Consider the following 16823-nt stretch of genomic DNA (forward strand, 5'->3'; position numbering starts at 1 on the left):
TTGTCACAAATATAATAGTAAACCAATTCAAGGCTGTGAGGCAAGTTAGTTAATTTTTTTGAACTAGTTACAGTTAGGTTTCTTAGAATAAAAAAACTTACTAGCGCTTCAATAAAGTGACTTGCACATTTTATTCAATAATAAAGCAACTTAGTTTTTATGCAAAAAAATATTAAGTTAGAAAGTTAGTGTAAGAAAAATAAATTATAAATGATTTTTATTAATTTAGCAAACATTAATCAAACTTTAATAGTAACAACTTAATATTTTTATCTAAAGAATGCAATAAGAAAAAAAAAAATATTGTAACTTGAAAATTATTCAAATAGTATTTCCTTAAAAGTAAACTTATATTTTAACTCTCTAACTAGTTAGTGTCCAGGAGAATGATTAAGTATTGTACTAATCTATAACTATAACATTATTAATAATTATAATTTTTTCTTAGATATACTTAGTAGTGACATATTTATAATGTAACTTAATAATAATTAGTTTTAATTGTAACATACCAATTAAATATTTTTGTTTTCATAAAAGTATGTGGTACTGTGTGGCCAGATAGAATAGAACGCTTTGAGTGACTTGGACACTACCAATATGTATTAATTAATTTAATTAATCATCACTGGGTAGTGTTTCTTTTTGTTATTACCAATCACTTTCTCTGTAAAAAAATTAGCAACGAAATAAATTTCCAATAACATAAACTAATCAAACAAAAATGTAATGTTTTTTAATAATCAGCCGGTAGTAGATAATGTATATCATATCATATTATGTCGCTTATATCACTTATTTAGTTTTAGTATCATTGTATGTGTATTTTGCCTTTACAATAATTATTATTCCAGAATATCCAATCGTTCGTCAGATTATAGTCGTTTACTTTAAGGTAAAAATGTATTAGTATACAACTAACATATAATGTATTCTAATACTAAGTGATTTTTAGTATTGTAGTAATGTTTAAATTTTTTGAAATAAAGTAGAATACATACAAAATAATATTTTTGTCTTTTAGCAGAAATAATCTAACATCCCAACAGCTCTAATATTGAACATGAAAAATATGTAAGTGAAAGTGTACAAATTATAAATAAATTCTATCGAAGTTATGGATGTAACCAGTTAACAATTATGTTATTGAAACATACTTAATTTACAATTTGATAATGGCAATCCTGTTTGTAACAGAAACCAAAAACAGTAGCTTGCTAAAACAAGACTTCTCAACCCACACCAATATCCAATGAGGTACATTACAATATATGCTCGCTAGATCGGTATGAAATGTTTTAAAATGTATTGTATTTCTTTAACGTAACAACTAAAGCTCAAAATGTGACTAATGTGCGTTATTCAAAAGAAGCTAAAATACACTTAAGCGGCACTCTTTAACAGAGTAATATAAAAAATATAATTTATTTTAAAAGCTGAAAATTAAAAAAAAATATCAAACTTACTTATTGTTACTTGTAATGCAAGGTTTACAAGATTTTAAATTTTAAATCATAAACGTCATTACTCATTAAATAAATGGTATATTATGGTATTAACGATTACAATAACATAATTTGTAGCTTTAAATTTCAGGTATTGTATGCGATGCATTTATATTATTTACAATATACATTGGCTAAAATATCTTTAATTTTAAGCACCATAATAAAGTTTTTTATCATTACTCTTTAGCTTAACCCTCCGGTGGGCGCGCTTTTTTTGTTATCATAAGAATACAATGAGATAACAGCACTCAGTGCTGCCACGCTCCCGCCGAAGGGTTAATATTGTATAATCACTAAATAACCAGAAGGGAAACCTGTCGAGACTGATAAGAGTCTGACATATTTTTTTTGTGGATGACTTACAATTATCACGCTTTTTCCTAGGTCAGTGTGACTAGAAACATCTTACATCGCAGAACTGAAATTATTATATAAGTCTATCTTTTACGTTGATCTTATTGACCTTTTTCGTCGGCCCTCATAAGAACCCGTGTAATTTGCTTAAAGTTTCCCTTCTGGTTATTCTGTAATATTTCATCACTGATAGGTGATAAGTAGTAAACCAATTACCAATCTAAATTTTTACTTTTTGCCAGATAAATAAGAATTTTTTACCTATAGGTAAAAAAGCAGGAAATAGTAATGGTATAGGTTGTAGGTAATAGTACCTAAGTACCTATTTTTTTATTTATAAAATAATTCGTTTTCCAATAATAAGCAAAGGTAATAAATCTCCTTGCCAACTGACTATTTTATCAGTAGTTTGATATAACAACTAATAAGTTTAATAATAATAGTAATATTGGAAGAATGTTGTAATAAAAATAATGATTGATAATTAATGGAAAAAAATATTTTTCAAGGAAAAAACTTTAAATAAATAAACGAAAGTCGATGGTTCATTTTTTTATACAAGGGTTGATATTATGTGATAGGAAATAATAATTTAGGGAGGATGAGATGATAATAAAATATCACTGATAAGCAGTTATCGACTCCCTTGACTCGTCGTCTTCACTCTCGCCTGAACTGTAAAATACGTAAGTATATAATATAAAAAAAATACTGAAGTTGGCAAAACAATTTAAAAATTATAAAAGTATATTTTATATGATTTTTGGTCAGAAATCTAATATATTATTCAAATATTGAAATTTGTATAATATTAATAAAGTATTTCAACTATACTTGTAAGACATTAAATTTATGATATACAATTAACTACAAAATATTTTAATTTTTCGCCAACGGGGGTTTTTTTAGTATAAAAAAAAAAAGAAGAGGAGACTATTTTTATAAAACTTATTAAAAATTAAGGATAAATTTATAGTATTATCGAAGTAATATTTAAATATTAATATAATTATAGAGTAAATTCGCAGTGTCATTGTTTCGGGTAAACGTTTTTATGAATTAGGGAATTTAATATTTATGATATTTATTTATTTATTAGATGAGTAATTTATAATGAGTAAACAGATACAAAAGTGAGAAAAAAAAGTAAAATCCCACAGTAATAAAGCTAAAATTTATACTTTAAAGTGATTAATTTAAGTATGTATTGAAACATTATCATTGAAGAAATCAAAATTGAACACTTCATTATACGATATCAATAGAAGGTTAAATAAACTTAATATATGTACATAATTTAGAGAATTTTTAGGTATAAAAAGGATTAATGAAGTGTGTATTAAATGCTATATAGTGCTGTTAAACCGAGTATTTTTAATTAATGTATTTTATAATAGTAATTATGTGTGAATAAGGTATGCAAGTATTCTGTTAATTTGTGATATTGAGTAACGCTGAAGTATCTAAATATAGTTAGCTATAATAATATGTTTAGATTTAATTTTGATCTTATATAGGTTTACCCTATATTCATGTAGGTACTAACTGATTCATCTATAAAATATAACTGACATAGTAAAATTCCAAATACGTATTACTCTATTATTTGTATCTATATACATTTATCATTTAGTACAAGAATAGAATCTACCCCTTCGATATCATACCGTTGTCATATTATCAAATACTACCTAATGACTTAATAGCTATAACTAATGAAACCACATCACATCTAACCAGATCATACACTATTTGACGTTTGCATCTAGGAGTGAATGAATTGAAGAACTCATCAAAAAACGCTTTCCTGATTTTTATGAAAGGTTTTTTTTTATCTCAAACCATTTACCAGACACACATTTTTATGGTACCTAAAATGTTTTCATTATTGTATTACCTACTTACCTAAAAATTGAGTAACAACTAAGTACAAAGCTGTTCAACCGTCAAATTGTATGACATAATGAATAGTACTGTTCAAAAATGTTTTAGACATATCTAAATCAATATTTCTTTGATTTTAAACGTTAATAGACGTATTTTTTATGATGTATACAATAATGATTATTTTCAAAAACTGCGCAGTATTTCTTAAAGAGCATGAGAAATAATTGGTTAATTAAAAGATACTATTTGATTTTCAAACATAACTAGGTTGTTTTCATTGTATAAATAGGTACATAAGAAAGCATTTAATGAGTAAAGAATGACTTATTCATAATATTTGATACAGTTCAGTCTGTATCCAACACGTACCTAATGTGTTTCATTTAAACTCGGTGTAGAAAGAATGTATGAATCAAATGTATAACAAGCACATCATGAAAATGGCAAACGCTATGACGATAAACATAGACCAACACCTATTTATAATAACCAACTAATAAAATTATTATTATTATTTTATTATTTATTTAAACTATTTAATAGGGATATTATTTAGTAAGTACAAATAGAAACATATGACAGGATGTATGCGTAAGCTAAGAAAACCCTTAATCACGATTCTATTATGCAAATTTGGACAAAATATGGACATAACTAACAAAGTAGCAGAAAGTAGCAAAATGTGTTAAGTTTCTTTTGCTCTTGTAACTCGTACATAATAATAAAAAAAACATTCGGCACACAATTTACTTAGGAACATAACTAGACAATTTCAAATGTTTTTTAATCAATTTTTTTTTTATATAAATAAAATATAAATTATAAACCATCTCAAACAATAAATGGCTAAAGAAATATTACATACCTGACGTCGAAGGTTCCATAGTGTAGGAATGTATTATTTAGATAATATCTCAAAATAAAAATAAAAAGGAATAATGTTAATAACGTATGACATTTATTTTTATCGTGGCGACTCGTCGATAATCGCCCCGGTAAAAGGAGCGGAAAAAAGAGCCATATCATTTGGTCGCAAACAGTAAATTAACCACGGTACTAAAATAACGTGACCTATTTTAACGTGTTATCGTACAAACAACACTAATATAATAAGGTAATGGTAATGGTAATGTTACATACTGCTGAAATTTTCGTAGTTTAAATTACAATTTATTTTTCATTTTTTGCCAGTTTTGAAGGCTTTCTGACACAGTGTGCGTCGACGCGAGTGTAAGACCAGTGTAATTCTTTATGCGTGTGATGAGTGGGCTATGATAAAATAGGACGAAAAAAAGCTGAGAAATAACGACGATCTATGGACCGAAATGGAATACCTAGCTAAGTAAGTGTATACCTACATTATTTTCGGATAATATCCTTACTGGAGTACTATAAACCGCACCGCGTTTTTTTCAGCGGTATGCAACACTATGCTTAAACGTAGATTATGTTTGTTCTTTGCTTTTTTTTGAAAAAAAAGTGGCAAACAAATAACGCTCAACAAAAGGGCAAAAATTAATTTGACTAAAATAATGGTTATAACAGTCGACTGTTAGAAAATTCCACTTTCATTGCAGAATGTAATTAAGTTAGCATTTTACCTATAAACAATTTTTTGTGTTTGTAACGAAGCATCGGGTAATGTATAAAATGTCTCTAAAACATCTAATATGTACAAATAATGCATAAAAAAATACATAATTACTTTTATTTTATGAATTTTCTTATACACTAAATTCCAAGACAATGGAACAAGACAAAGGTAAAACCAAGCATAATATAATCATCTCGTTAAAAAAATTTAAGAGTGGTAGATTTAGTTTAGTAAATCATATATTGTCGATAAGTTATGCCATTGGCATCTTAAATTCATTAAAACAAATTCTAGTTAGGCACCTATGGCAATTTGAATTTCAAATTAATTTTAATATCGTATGGTTTATGTTTGAATTGTCGAAATTTGGGTTTTAAGTCATTGTAAGGTTGGTATCCTAGACAATGTCTGTTTATAAAAATTAAACGTTAGCGTTTTTAAGCGAGAAATCATTTAGATTGCCGTTAAAATGCAATTTCTACTATTTTTTTTACCGATGTTGGTTATTACTTATTAGGAAATATATTTGAAGTCATCTGTTCAACAGGGATAAAATAAAACTAAAGCCTGTGTTCTGTAGTATAACGTGTCTGGCATTAATTTCTATATTACCTGCATAGTATCTAAAAAAATGTTTCCTGTTTAACTCCAGTATTACTGTTTAGTTGCTTTACAATGTAAATTGTATTAAATATTGCTGAAATAAAAGCTACCTACCATTATTGAATAAATCCTAAAAATCAATTTACTAGGTACACTTCAGATCAACTTAATTAATTAAAATAAATTGTATAAACATTTTACATAACTGTACGCTGTAAACCATTGTGTGAACAGCTATAAATACTTATAATAACATTTTTTATTTACCATACTTAAATGGTATAATAAAAGTATATAATATGTCTCAATCGTATAAAAACAAAATATTACATAAGTGGCTACTTGGCATTCATAATTTATATTACAGCCGTAGATAGCAGACTTAATATTACAATACCTAATCTATGATCATTTTTAATAACGTGCAATTCAAATTTTACAACAAAGGTGAATGAATCACCGATATTTTCACATACCTAAACTTATACACTCAAATGTTATCAGTGTTGATTGTTTAAACAATATTTACATGAGTGTGTCGTTTGCTTCCATTGGGATAAATAATATAATTGTATTATATGGTTTTTTAAAGAACTGATTTCATGCTTGGCAACTTTTAGTAAATTATCGTTACTTTTTTCAAGTGATATGTCACTACTAATTAGGTACGAATTACAATATTATTGTATAAGTACACTATAGTAGTTGTACACTATTTTCAGAAATATGACAAAGATGAAGTTTCAAACCTAACCATTCGTTCTATAGTCCTACCGATTTTGTTTTGTGGATGTATTTTTGCCACAGTTCTGAAAACATTTTTCACCACTTTTTTATTATTTTATTTCCTTAGCCGTTAAAAAAAAGAAAGTCGATTCAATGAAAATACCATTTTTTTAGTAAACTAGTGTTCAAAATGAAACTTGGATGAATTATTTATACTTATTAAAATAACCCTATTGTATTATAACATATTGATTTGCAATGTGTTCAATGAGCGCGTGTATACACACATAGAGAAGCAAAATATAATCGAATAATGCGTTTATAAAATGACAAAGCTGATTTTATTGAATAAAAATACATAATATATTTATAAAATATATAAAATCAAATGTATACACTTATAAACGCGAAACAACGAAAATAATTGGGTTGCTATAACATGAATAATTATACCATGTACCTAACATATAAAAATATACCAAAAATTAAACGTGTTGACTATAGTATTCTCTTACAGTTTTCAATAAATTATATGAAAATTAAAAAAAAAATGATTCAAAACTATCACAAAACCACTCACAAAAAAAAAATAGGCTGTGCCATTTACCTTTAATTGAAATGTGCTCAGGACACCCGTCTACGTTGGAGTGGTAGGACCAACCGAATCTGTATAAAACATAATAGGATTTGGGTACCTGCAATAAAGTAATACCTCTTGGCGATTCTCTAAAGAGATACCGCTTTATTACAGATACCTAAATGCTATTATTTTGTATACAATACAATGGTAAACGTAAACGGGGAATGAGAACACCTATTTGATTTTCGGTTCGCCACCAGTAGGGTTTTCTTCGATTTTGCATTCATTGCTGCCCCTGAGGATCTTAAACAAACCCTTGTCACCCCAGCTGTCGTTCCATGAATTCATTATCAACCAGTATGGCACCCCGTTGTCTTCGCCCCAACCGATCAGCTTTACCGAGTGGTCTCCCAGGTACGTGGCAACTGCTGTCTTGGAGTAAACACCTGTTAGGGATACAAGAAACGATTAACCATTTACTTGGCAATTATAGGTATCAATAATGAGCCATTTCGTTATTTACCAGATTTGTAGCTGAGGAAGTCATCGAACACATGAAACGACGTTTCGATCGGACCGTAGGCCAACACGTCTTGCTGCATCGATTTCGGAGACGATAGATAATACGTGTTTCTGGCTGTTAACAGTAATAGCTATCGTTAAGTGTTAGGTAGAATAGGTAGAATGGTTCGGTCGAGTATAAAGGACAGATTAAAAAACACAAATCAAACAAGTATCTAACTGAAGGAAAATTATCTGGTAAAGTACATGTAAGAAGACCCCGGACAAGATGAAGGGAGGCAATAATCAACAAATTGTAATTTTATTTTATTTTTATTATTATTATAATCAATGGTGGTTACGTTTATAATAAAAGTCTTATTACATTTTATACGTAATGCAAACAATATAGAAATTTGAGTTATAATTCTCATAAAATAAGTAAAGCAATAAATTGGTCCTCCCAAACTTCATACAAAAACTAGACATTTATATTTGAGAAATTCAAAGTATATTAATTAAATGTGTTTTAAGTGTGCCCGAATCTATTTCATAACATAACATGTAGATTGCATTTTTTAAATAACTGTAAAATGTATAAATATATATTAGGTAGCCAAATTTGATTTGTTAATAAAGAGAATTTATCTAATTATTAAACTATACAAACTATATAGGTACCTGCCTTTTTTAGTGACGAATTGCGTCGAGTGATAGGTCATTTTTTGTTTTTAATTTAAAATGTTTACAGAACACCTTATTTTACAGAAAAATACCGATTTTTGGATAGTGTCCCATTGGAACCAATTGAAACTCAATTTATCCTGCACCGCCATTTTATTATAACGTATATATTACTGTATCTGTGATCTTTCTTGAACTTGATTCCGGTGTCGCCGTAGCAAATGTTTTGGCATTTGTGATTTTTCTCTATCGGTTGGTTCTCGCACGTGTTATGCCCTGTCTTGTCTTCTACACATGGCGGCACCTGGTACGGTTGGCATCCCTACCGAATAACCATAATATAAATCAGTTACACAATTTGACCTCTCCGTCCCGGAAACTACTATGCAATGTCCGTACATCAGATTTTCGGCTATATTGTGCCTACCTGAGTAGTGTTGTAGTTGCCACCGGTGACTATGCCGTTTCGATGGAAGTAACCCCAGGCCCTTATGGGATAACCTCCGTTGCAACCGTATCCACACCTACGACAGCAGAAAGTCAGCTGTTCGGCGGACAACAGTTCATCGAATGTCCCTTCGGACGCTATGCACAAACGGTCCGAAAGCGCGCTGCTTGTGCTGAACGCCTACACAACATGAATAATTTAAAATTAAAATTAAAAACGATTTTAAACTCACGGGTAAAGCTTCTGTTAAATATTTGTTATGCCTCAAAATATGTACGTTATCCAGTTAAGTAAAATTAATTTTACAAATTTTTCAGAAAATTAAAAAATTATTGTTTTTTCCAGAAAATAGAATTCATTTCTTCAGTTTATAGTTATAATAAAAGTGATTACCAAAGTTATTTCTTACGATTTTTTTATAATAAGATTTGAGTTTTTATATTTTTATCTAAACACCTATTACATAGTCTTATGATTTGTTCGAACATCCTGAAGAGCACAAAAGAAGAAGGGTAGTAGGTAGTCCATTTATGAAAATTTTTTTTTCAATATATGCCATTAATTTTTCTATTTATGTCAATAGATTGTTTAAATAAATACACTTTTCATTAGAATAACACTTAATGTTATTTTTTTTGTTCTTATGTAAGAGGAAGAGGAATTTACGAACTTTGTTTCTGCTTTACTCTAAAACTTTCATAAATGGACTACTACTCTTCTTCCCCTGTGCCCTTTAAATACTTTCCCTTCATTTTTCGATTACACAATTGTATAGCTTAGGACATTCAAAAATATCTATTGGCTAATAGTACTGTATTTGAAGTTTGGTCGCTTCGGGCACGTTTAAAACTAGGTTGGTATATATAAATTATAAATGTATTACTGTATACACATAATATGTATGGGACTCACCCAGCAAGATCCGCAATTACCCTGATCACGAACCGTTTTGATGGTTGTACAGTAGTTCCACTTGTTACGGGCGTCGAACGTCTTCGGAATTTGGGTTTCGGCCAAGTAAACGGCATCGTGTACCTTGACCGGTTCCGTTTTCGGCGACCCCAAGGCATAAGATCCCAACAGACGTTTTATGTCGTCCACACTAGTTTTTGGATGGAAATTAACGCCAGCCTAGCATAATAATATTTTAGGATAATATTATTACCGCAATAAGTAAAGCATTTTGTGACCTTTCCCAACAAACCGTTCAGAAACAAAGGCCAAGAGGTAGATATTTAATAACTTAAAAGTTGTCTACCTTACACAATATTATATTGCCACGGTTAATCTAATTATATTAGCAAAACAATCGAAAGTTGTCATAGAACATCAAAGAAAATGTTAGAAATGTTAGATTGCTTCAATCAGGCTTACCTTCCAAGTAACTGCTACTTTGTTCAGCCTTTGTATGTAGTTATCTTCTAAGAAGTCAGCTTGCTCTGTACGTTGAACATTGGTGAAAATTGCACAGCACAACAACAATATAATCGTATACATTGCTCCTTGTTTTCAAACAATTATCGTCTATAGCAGTAGCAGTAGTAGTATTAATAATAGTGTCAATACGACACTACCTAATTTACGAATTGCCTACCTATTTTATAGATGTTAATAGCACATAAAGCTAAGGAGATCTTTTAAAAAAACCTCGAGTACTAAATCCAACATGAGTAAGGGTCTTTGTTATTTTTCTTTCTTTCTGTTTTTTCTTTCTTCATAGTAAAGTGCTTAAAGATAAACTGTGAGCTCAATATGTAAAGTACCTATTGTGTAGGTACCTACTCATGTTTGACCTTCGTCGGCTTAGCGCGGAATCATCATTATTCAAAATAGTTTATAATTTAAAAATGTCTACGATAGGGATTATACTAAAATCATCCATCCAATGATCAAAAATAATATCGAATGATACTTTATTCATCTAGTGTGATAGTTAAAATTCTCTAATTACAACTGTCCTATTTTTTCTTTCAGTGGTTGTACAGTTTTAAGATTTTGATGGAATTAAAAAAAATTATTATACGATGTACATCTTTTTATTTTAATATTTTAGTTAAATAATTTTTTATTTTACTAGATAAAACGAGAAAAAAAATTAGTTTTAAACAATTATTAAAAACGAAGTTAAGGACCCTGGATACCGACCATTTTTAAGGAGTTTTGTATAGGCAATATTTAAGAAAAAAGTGGTTTTATTAAAATTTGACCATGTTAATTAATTTACCGGTTAATTTATATGAGCTTCATGGTATTATTTTTAATTTAAATAATTTTGTCTATGAGTAAAAGCCATTTTAGTTAATATAATAGTACATTTTTTGTCCATCGCACAGCCTGAACCAGTGATTCGATAAGTAATCTGAAAACAGATTTGAATTTGTCATGAAGTTTACTTGAGATCAGTCAACTAACTAAACTTCATGACAAATTCATATTTGTTTTTAGATTGCTTATCGGATCAATGGTTCGGCCTGTGCGATGGACAAAAAATGATGTGTTTTGGCTGAAAAAACCGTCGGTATCCAGCGGCCTTAACACCAAACCGACGTTTAACTAAAACCTATTAATTCAACAGTGGATATTTATATAAAAATTATAATTACCCAATTTATCTAACTAATTGATTTAAATTCTTTCAAATGCTTTACGGTTATTGTAGAAATCTCATTTTTTAAAAATTATTTCAAAAGGCTACGTATCTTTTGATTGACGTTATAAACTTCAAAGTTCAGTCAAATTCTCTTTTACCAAAAATATAGCTTAACAAGCAAAACTAAATTAATATACTCGTTGCTATAAGAGATTCCAAAATCACCCCTCCCTAAATCCTGTTACCCAAGGCCGAAAAAATTACAATAGCCTTGAAATATTATTGCATAGTAAAAAATAAAAAATGATTCACATAGGTGGTTTTATCATAATTTCAAAAAATCGTCAACAAGTCATGTTGGCCTTGAAATTCTAAAGACCATGAGTATTTGTCGTACACCGTTATTAAAATGCAAGTTTAACATGGGTATCTAAAAAATAGACACAGTCTTTAGGCTTTGTATAATATTTTTAACACAAACGAGCACTGTATTTTATTTATACAAACAGTGCAAAATTTAAACGCAGATCGAATCACACTTTTTTTTTTCTAAAGTGAAAGAACTATGTTTTCGAGTAAACGCTTACGCAAGAATTCGGTAAACAATAATTTAATAAAAAATCCAGTACGCACGGATGAAGTGAAACTTCTTTCAGAGTCATTCAACTGATACAGTAAACTACCGATGTCATATTATTCGCCAGACTGTAATTTTTAATCACGTATAATGAATTGCAATAAGAGTTTCCAAAAATTATTCAATTTGTTATTGATTGGGTAATCTGGTAAAAATATGGTCTTATGTATTTTTTGTTATTCCATTCTTTATACCATGGAGTTCATTAAAAATATATTGATAATACCCCTTGTTTGAACAATTTAATCTAATTAAATTTTAAAAATGCAATTGATCACCAATTATTTGAATAAAAATCCACCGTCAGTTGTTTCCACACGTTAGCCGAACTCAATAAACACAAAATTAGTCCACTGATCAACGGAAGCTCGCGAAAGCCTGTTATATACAGGGTGATACATTAATGATAATACGTTTATTTTTGTTGAAAACATTTTTTTACACAAACTGAACTGTCTCCAATTACCAAAACTACAAGAATTACAGGTTTTAGTAGCAAATTTGAAGGTACTTGTATATTATTGTAAGGTGTATGTTTTACAACGATTTATTATTTTGTTTTCATTATCAATGAGCAAAAAGTAGTCAAAGTAAACGAATGTAGCCAAATAACGGCTGAAAACGTTTAGTACTTTTTCTGGGGGTCTAAAAAAGGTGGACTTTTTAAACTTAAACGCAAACTTATACGCTTGATTTTCTTTTTAAATAAAAAATATTTTGCCATAAATACAGAGCAATTTTTAGCAATTACTATTTTGATAATTTTTTTATGCTAATTACTGAAAGTAACGATAATAATGTAAAATATTGAAATTTGTCATAAACAGTCGAACAAACGGTGGCCTTAGTTAATTATATAACTCAGTACATTTCTAAGACACGCGGTTCTAACTACTGGCGTTTAGAAAAACATGAAAAGACTTTCGAGATCGATTATAGCCATAGTAAAGTTTTTACTTTAAAAAAAAAAAGTTGTGTTTACTTAGTATACCATAAAAATGGTGCAACTCAAATTTACTTAAAAGTCTGTAGTAAAGCTTTGTTTTATTAGGGAAAAACCAAACTAAAGAGAGGAATAACGATGTTACGGTAGTAGGTTTGTAGGTTGCAATGAATAAGGGTGAATCAACAGTCAACAGCTGGTATCTGAAATATATTTGCATTATGGTGTAGGTTTTTTGTCTGTATAGACTGCTACTTTTTTAGGGGTGCAAATTTTTTTGTGTTTTTAGCCGTAATTATAAGACCTATTAGTTGAAAACATTTTTCAGGAGTCCAAAATCATAATATTATGTATCCATGTTTAAAAAAAAATTATGAAATCAAGCCAATATTTTAACGGATACTATTTAGAGTGGTCCCAGTAAGTTTTGAGTGCCCAAGCATAAGTTTTAGGTTTTAATGAAATTTTTTTAAAGTGATTTTATCACATTCAGTCAGTTCGGTCCAACTTAAGTCCCGACCCCAATTTTAATGGCTTTTTCCCTTGTGAATATCCGTCGATAGCCATACTTAAGGTTAGGTTACTATTTGTTTTACGGACTATTACAGGCAGTAGTCGTACAATAATACAATATCTATGTGCGCAAATGGTATGTTAATAGTGTATCCGATTCGATAACATTTTCGACGATTTGCTATGACCTTTGGATTTTCAACGTATAAAAAGTAACACTAAGATGTGCAAAAGCAAACAAAAAAAAATTGGAAATTCAAACATTGACAATTTTATACATTGTTTTTGTCGTTAGACCGACGTTTTTTCTGCCTAAAATGTATGAATATTTATCGATGGAAAAAAAAATGTACTCAGACATTCTGATGTGTGCACAAGTGCCGAAATTTTATGTTTTTTTGAAAATATTTTTGTGTTTAGGATTATAACCTTAGCATTTTCAATATAAAATGTGCTATCAACAAAATCGCACATGGAAAAACCGAAATTTTGACAACCCCCACCCCCCTGCGAGAAAGGTTGACATATTTTTGGCGCACTTTTAAGATTTAAGAACTGATAATTAGTCTGAAGATAGGTCTAACAAACAACATAAAACATCAGTGTAGTGTATTTATGAATAGGACGTTTACTTTTTTGTTTTTTAATTCTGTAATTCGATTTAAAGTTTTTTTTTTTTTTTGTAGATCAAAGTAGGACAACGAATGATAGAAATTTTGGTTTTATATTTTATTAAATCACATATTCATTTTAAGTAAGAGGAGTCCAATCATAGTCATCGTGTTGATGATAAAGAATATTATTGTCAGTCGTATGGTGTCAAAATAATATTTATCGAAAAACAGTAATTTCAGACTCACACTTTGGTGTGAGTATAGCTATACGTTTTTGGGTAAAATTTTGAAAACGTTTACTCGTTTTTGTTATTATACCATCTAGTACGTAGTAGTGATGTTTATAACGTTTTTTTTCTCATTTAATATTATTTGTATATCAAACAGGTATGAAAATTGTGCTAAAAAAATTGTGTTTTCGTGTGAACGCTTAGGCGAGAATGCGATAAACAACACTTCAAATCATATTTTTAAATATTCGTTTACTTTTGAACTCGGTATCACTTTTAAATCACGTGCGCCGATATGCGAAAATATACAAAAACTTTTCTAACAAAAGTTAAAATTGAAGTGCGGTTGGAAAATGTGCGTAGATAAAAATAATACTACACTCCAACTTTTAATTTGTATTTAAAATAACCGCTTGAGTTAACAGGTATAAATTGGCGTAAATCCTTTTTTTTTTGTTAACATTTTTGTTTGAACAATATTTTTATTTTTATTTAAATACTATTGTTTTATTTTATTTTATTAAAATCATGCTCAGAATTTTTTTTTTATGTTGGCTTATACCTTATACACATACTCATAAAGGTGTATTTTTTTGCTATACAAATAATTCAAATTCAAATATTTCACAATAAATTGTTTTATAGTACTTAGGATAATGTAATATTTTATAATCGATTTTGTATAACTCGGTCACTGGCGGATTATATAGAAGAAATTAATCTGTAGACAAACGTTTATTGTGTGTTTTCTCACCGTCAAGAGCAAATTCGAGGCCATGTCTAAATTATAAAATAAATGTACGGTTTTGCATATTTTTACTTGAAATTTTTGCAAACCGTTTTATTGACGTTTTAAAATGAGTGAAGGCCTTTCTACACACGCGGTGTACTATTATTCTGTTGTTGGTATTTAATGGTACAAAATGAACGGTGTCGTACTATTATTATGGAAAAAACGCTTTGAAGCGAATCTGTAGATAGTAATGGATATATAATGACAATAATGTATTAAAAAAAAATAGAAACACATTGCAAAAACAACAACTCCGCATCGACGATGAAATATGTTTTTTTTTTTACATTGATTTGCTAAATGTGTTTCAATTGGAAAATTTATTTCCTTCCTAATGTATACATTTCTACACACGCTCTAACACGTCATTCGATTTAAAAACTATGTTATACGCGTTTATATGTGCAGTTGGAAAAATTATAAATCGTAAATCGGTACACTTATAAGTAAAACGTGTGTAACAATATTTGAAAGTTTAAACCGTTGTACAAAATGCTGCGTGACAAACTGATAACGAACATTGTTATTATGAGCTTAGCTTTTGTTTTTGGCCAATCGGTACTATTGCTCGAAACCGGCTATAAATACAAAGCACCCGTCTCGTCTGCTGACCGGCATGCTGATTTGAAATGCGGTTTCCTGTATAACGCACTGACGCATGTCCGGCTAGTCAACCTACTGATGGAAAACCAATACATAGAGCTAAGTACAACGGTGGATCTGACTGGTTTTTGTCATAGCGGAGCGATGATATACGCGTTGAGCAATTTAGAAGGTATAAAAATAGGTCCGTTATGGCTTTTACATTTTTACACACTAATTTCGAGTATTACATTCAAAATGCAAACGAACAGCAGAAAGAAATAGCTGTCAGGGCGCTTTTAAACACCAATAAATACGTATCGAACCTATTGGAAAAGGAAGTAGCGAATTGCCGCGGAGGAAATAAATTTGACTCTTACCACCGTTGGTATAAAACAAACGCAGGCAACAGTTTTCGTCAAATAAGTCAAGAGATAAAAAGAAACCATGCAGCATTTGGGAATATGTTGAAAAGAAACAACATACCATCGAGTGCCGAGTCGCAGTGCCAATCATTAACAATCAAAGAGCTGTTGATGAACAACTTTGGAAATAACAATTTTATCCTGTTGGACTTGATGCACGTGTACAACGTGCAAGTGAGATGGGGCAACACAATCACCCAACTACGGACTGCTTGGACACGTTCGAAAAAAATTGAAGTGTACACTGACAAACAAAAAGATATCAAATGGTATTATAAATTACATTTTGATTTCACGAAAGTCGTCATAGTTCGATTAGCGTGGAAACATGTGTTGTATATTAAAGATTACACTGGTTCCAGTCGAGTGACTTATGCAAAACAATTTTACTTCTTACTGGTGGATTTTAAAAATATGTTGAAAATCGACGACGATCCTCACATCAAGTATTTGCTAACCGCTATAGATAAACTCGCTAATGCACAGGAAAGTATAGTCAATATTATATATTGTCTTGAAGACATACTGCGAACGATTACTCCTCCGCTGAAATGTGTGGCAACTGATCCAATGATTTTAGACGGGCAAGAATTTAAAATACACCACCAAAG

At 29.6% G+C, this 16823-nt stretch overlaps 2 protein-coding genes across 2 annotated transcripts in view; one reads left to right on the forward strand and one right to left on the reverse strand.

Moving 5' to 3' along the window:
* Positions 1-4953: 4953 nt before the first annotated feature.
* Positions 4954-16823, forward strand: part of LOC126844158 (transmembrane protein 131 homolog) — a 47746-nt gene continuing 35876 nt past the window's right edge. Inside the window, exon 1 of the mRNA XM_050582060.1 lies at positions 4954-5091. The gene's annotated coding sequence lies outside the window, so the exon portion shown is untranslated. The remainder of the gene's footprint in view (positions 5092-16823) is intronic.
* On the reverse strand, positions 7050-10476 carry LOC126844160 (cathepsin B-like). Its single transcript, XM_050582064.1, has 6 exons — positions 10260-10476; positions 9798-10016; positions 8865-9065; positions 8612-8759; positions 7776-7889; positions 7050-7698 (listed from the first exon to the last, which is right to left on the reverse strand). Exons 1-6 carry the CDS (start codon positions 10380-10382, stop codon positions 7487-7489), a joined length of 1017 nt encoding a protein of 338 aa, XP_050438021.1. The 5' UTR covers positions 10383-10476; the 3' UTR covers positions 7050-7486.

This window comes from Adelges cooleyi, unplaced genomic scaffold, assembly GCF_023614345.1.
Source record: "Adelges cooleyi isolate 19-005CV unplaced genomic scaffold, UGA_ACOO_1.1 ACOO_flye_CR_arks_rails_tigmint_CR_PRNA_651, whole genome shotgun sequence".
NCBI lineage: Eukaryota > Metazoa > Arthropoda > Insecta > Hemiptera > Adelgidae > Adelges > Adelges cooleyi.

Excerpts from the sequence above, each read along its gene's own strand:
- LOC126844160 (XM_050582064.1), bottom strand. The coding sequence starts at position 10,382 with ATGTATACGATTATATTGTTGTTGTGCTGTGCAATTTTCACCAATGTT. Across the intron at positions 9,066-9,797 it reads GTAATTGCGGATCTTGCTGG|GCGTTCAGCACAAGCAGCGC; the intron begins GTGAGTCCCATA and ends CATGTTGTGTAG. Across the intron at positions 7,890-8,611 it reads CAAGAAAGATCACAGATACA|CCAGAAACACGTATTATCTA; the intron begins GTAATATATACG and ends TACTGTTAACAG.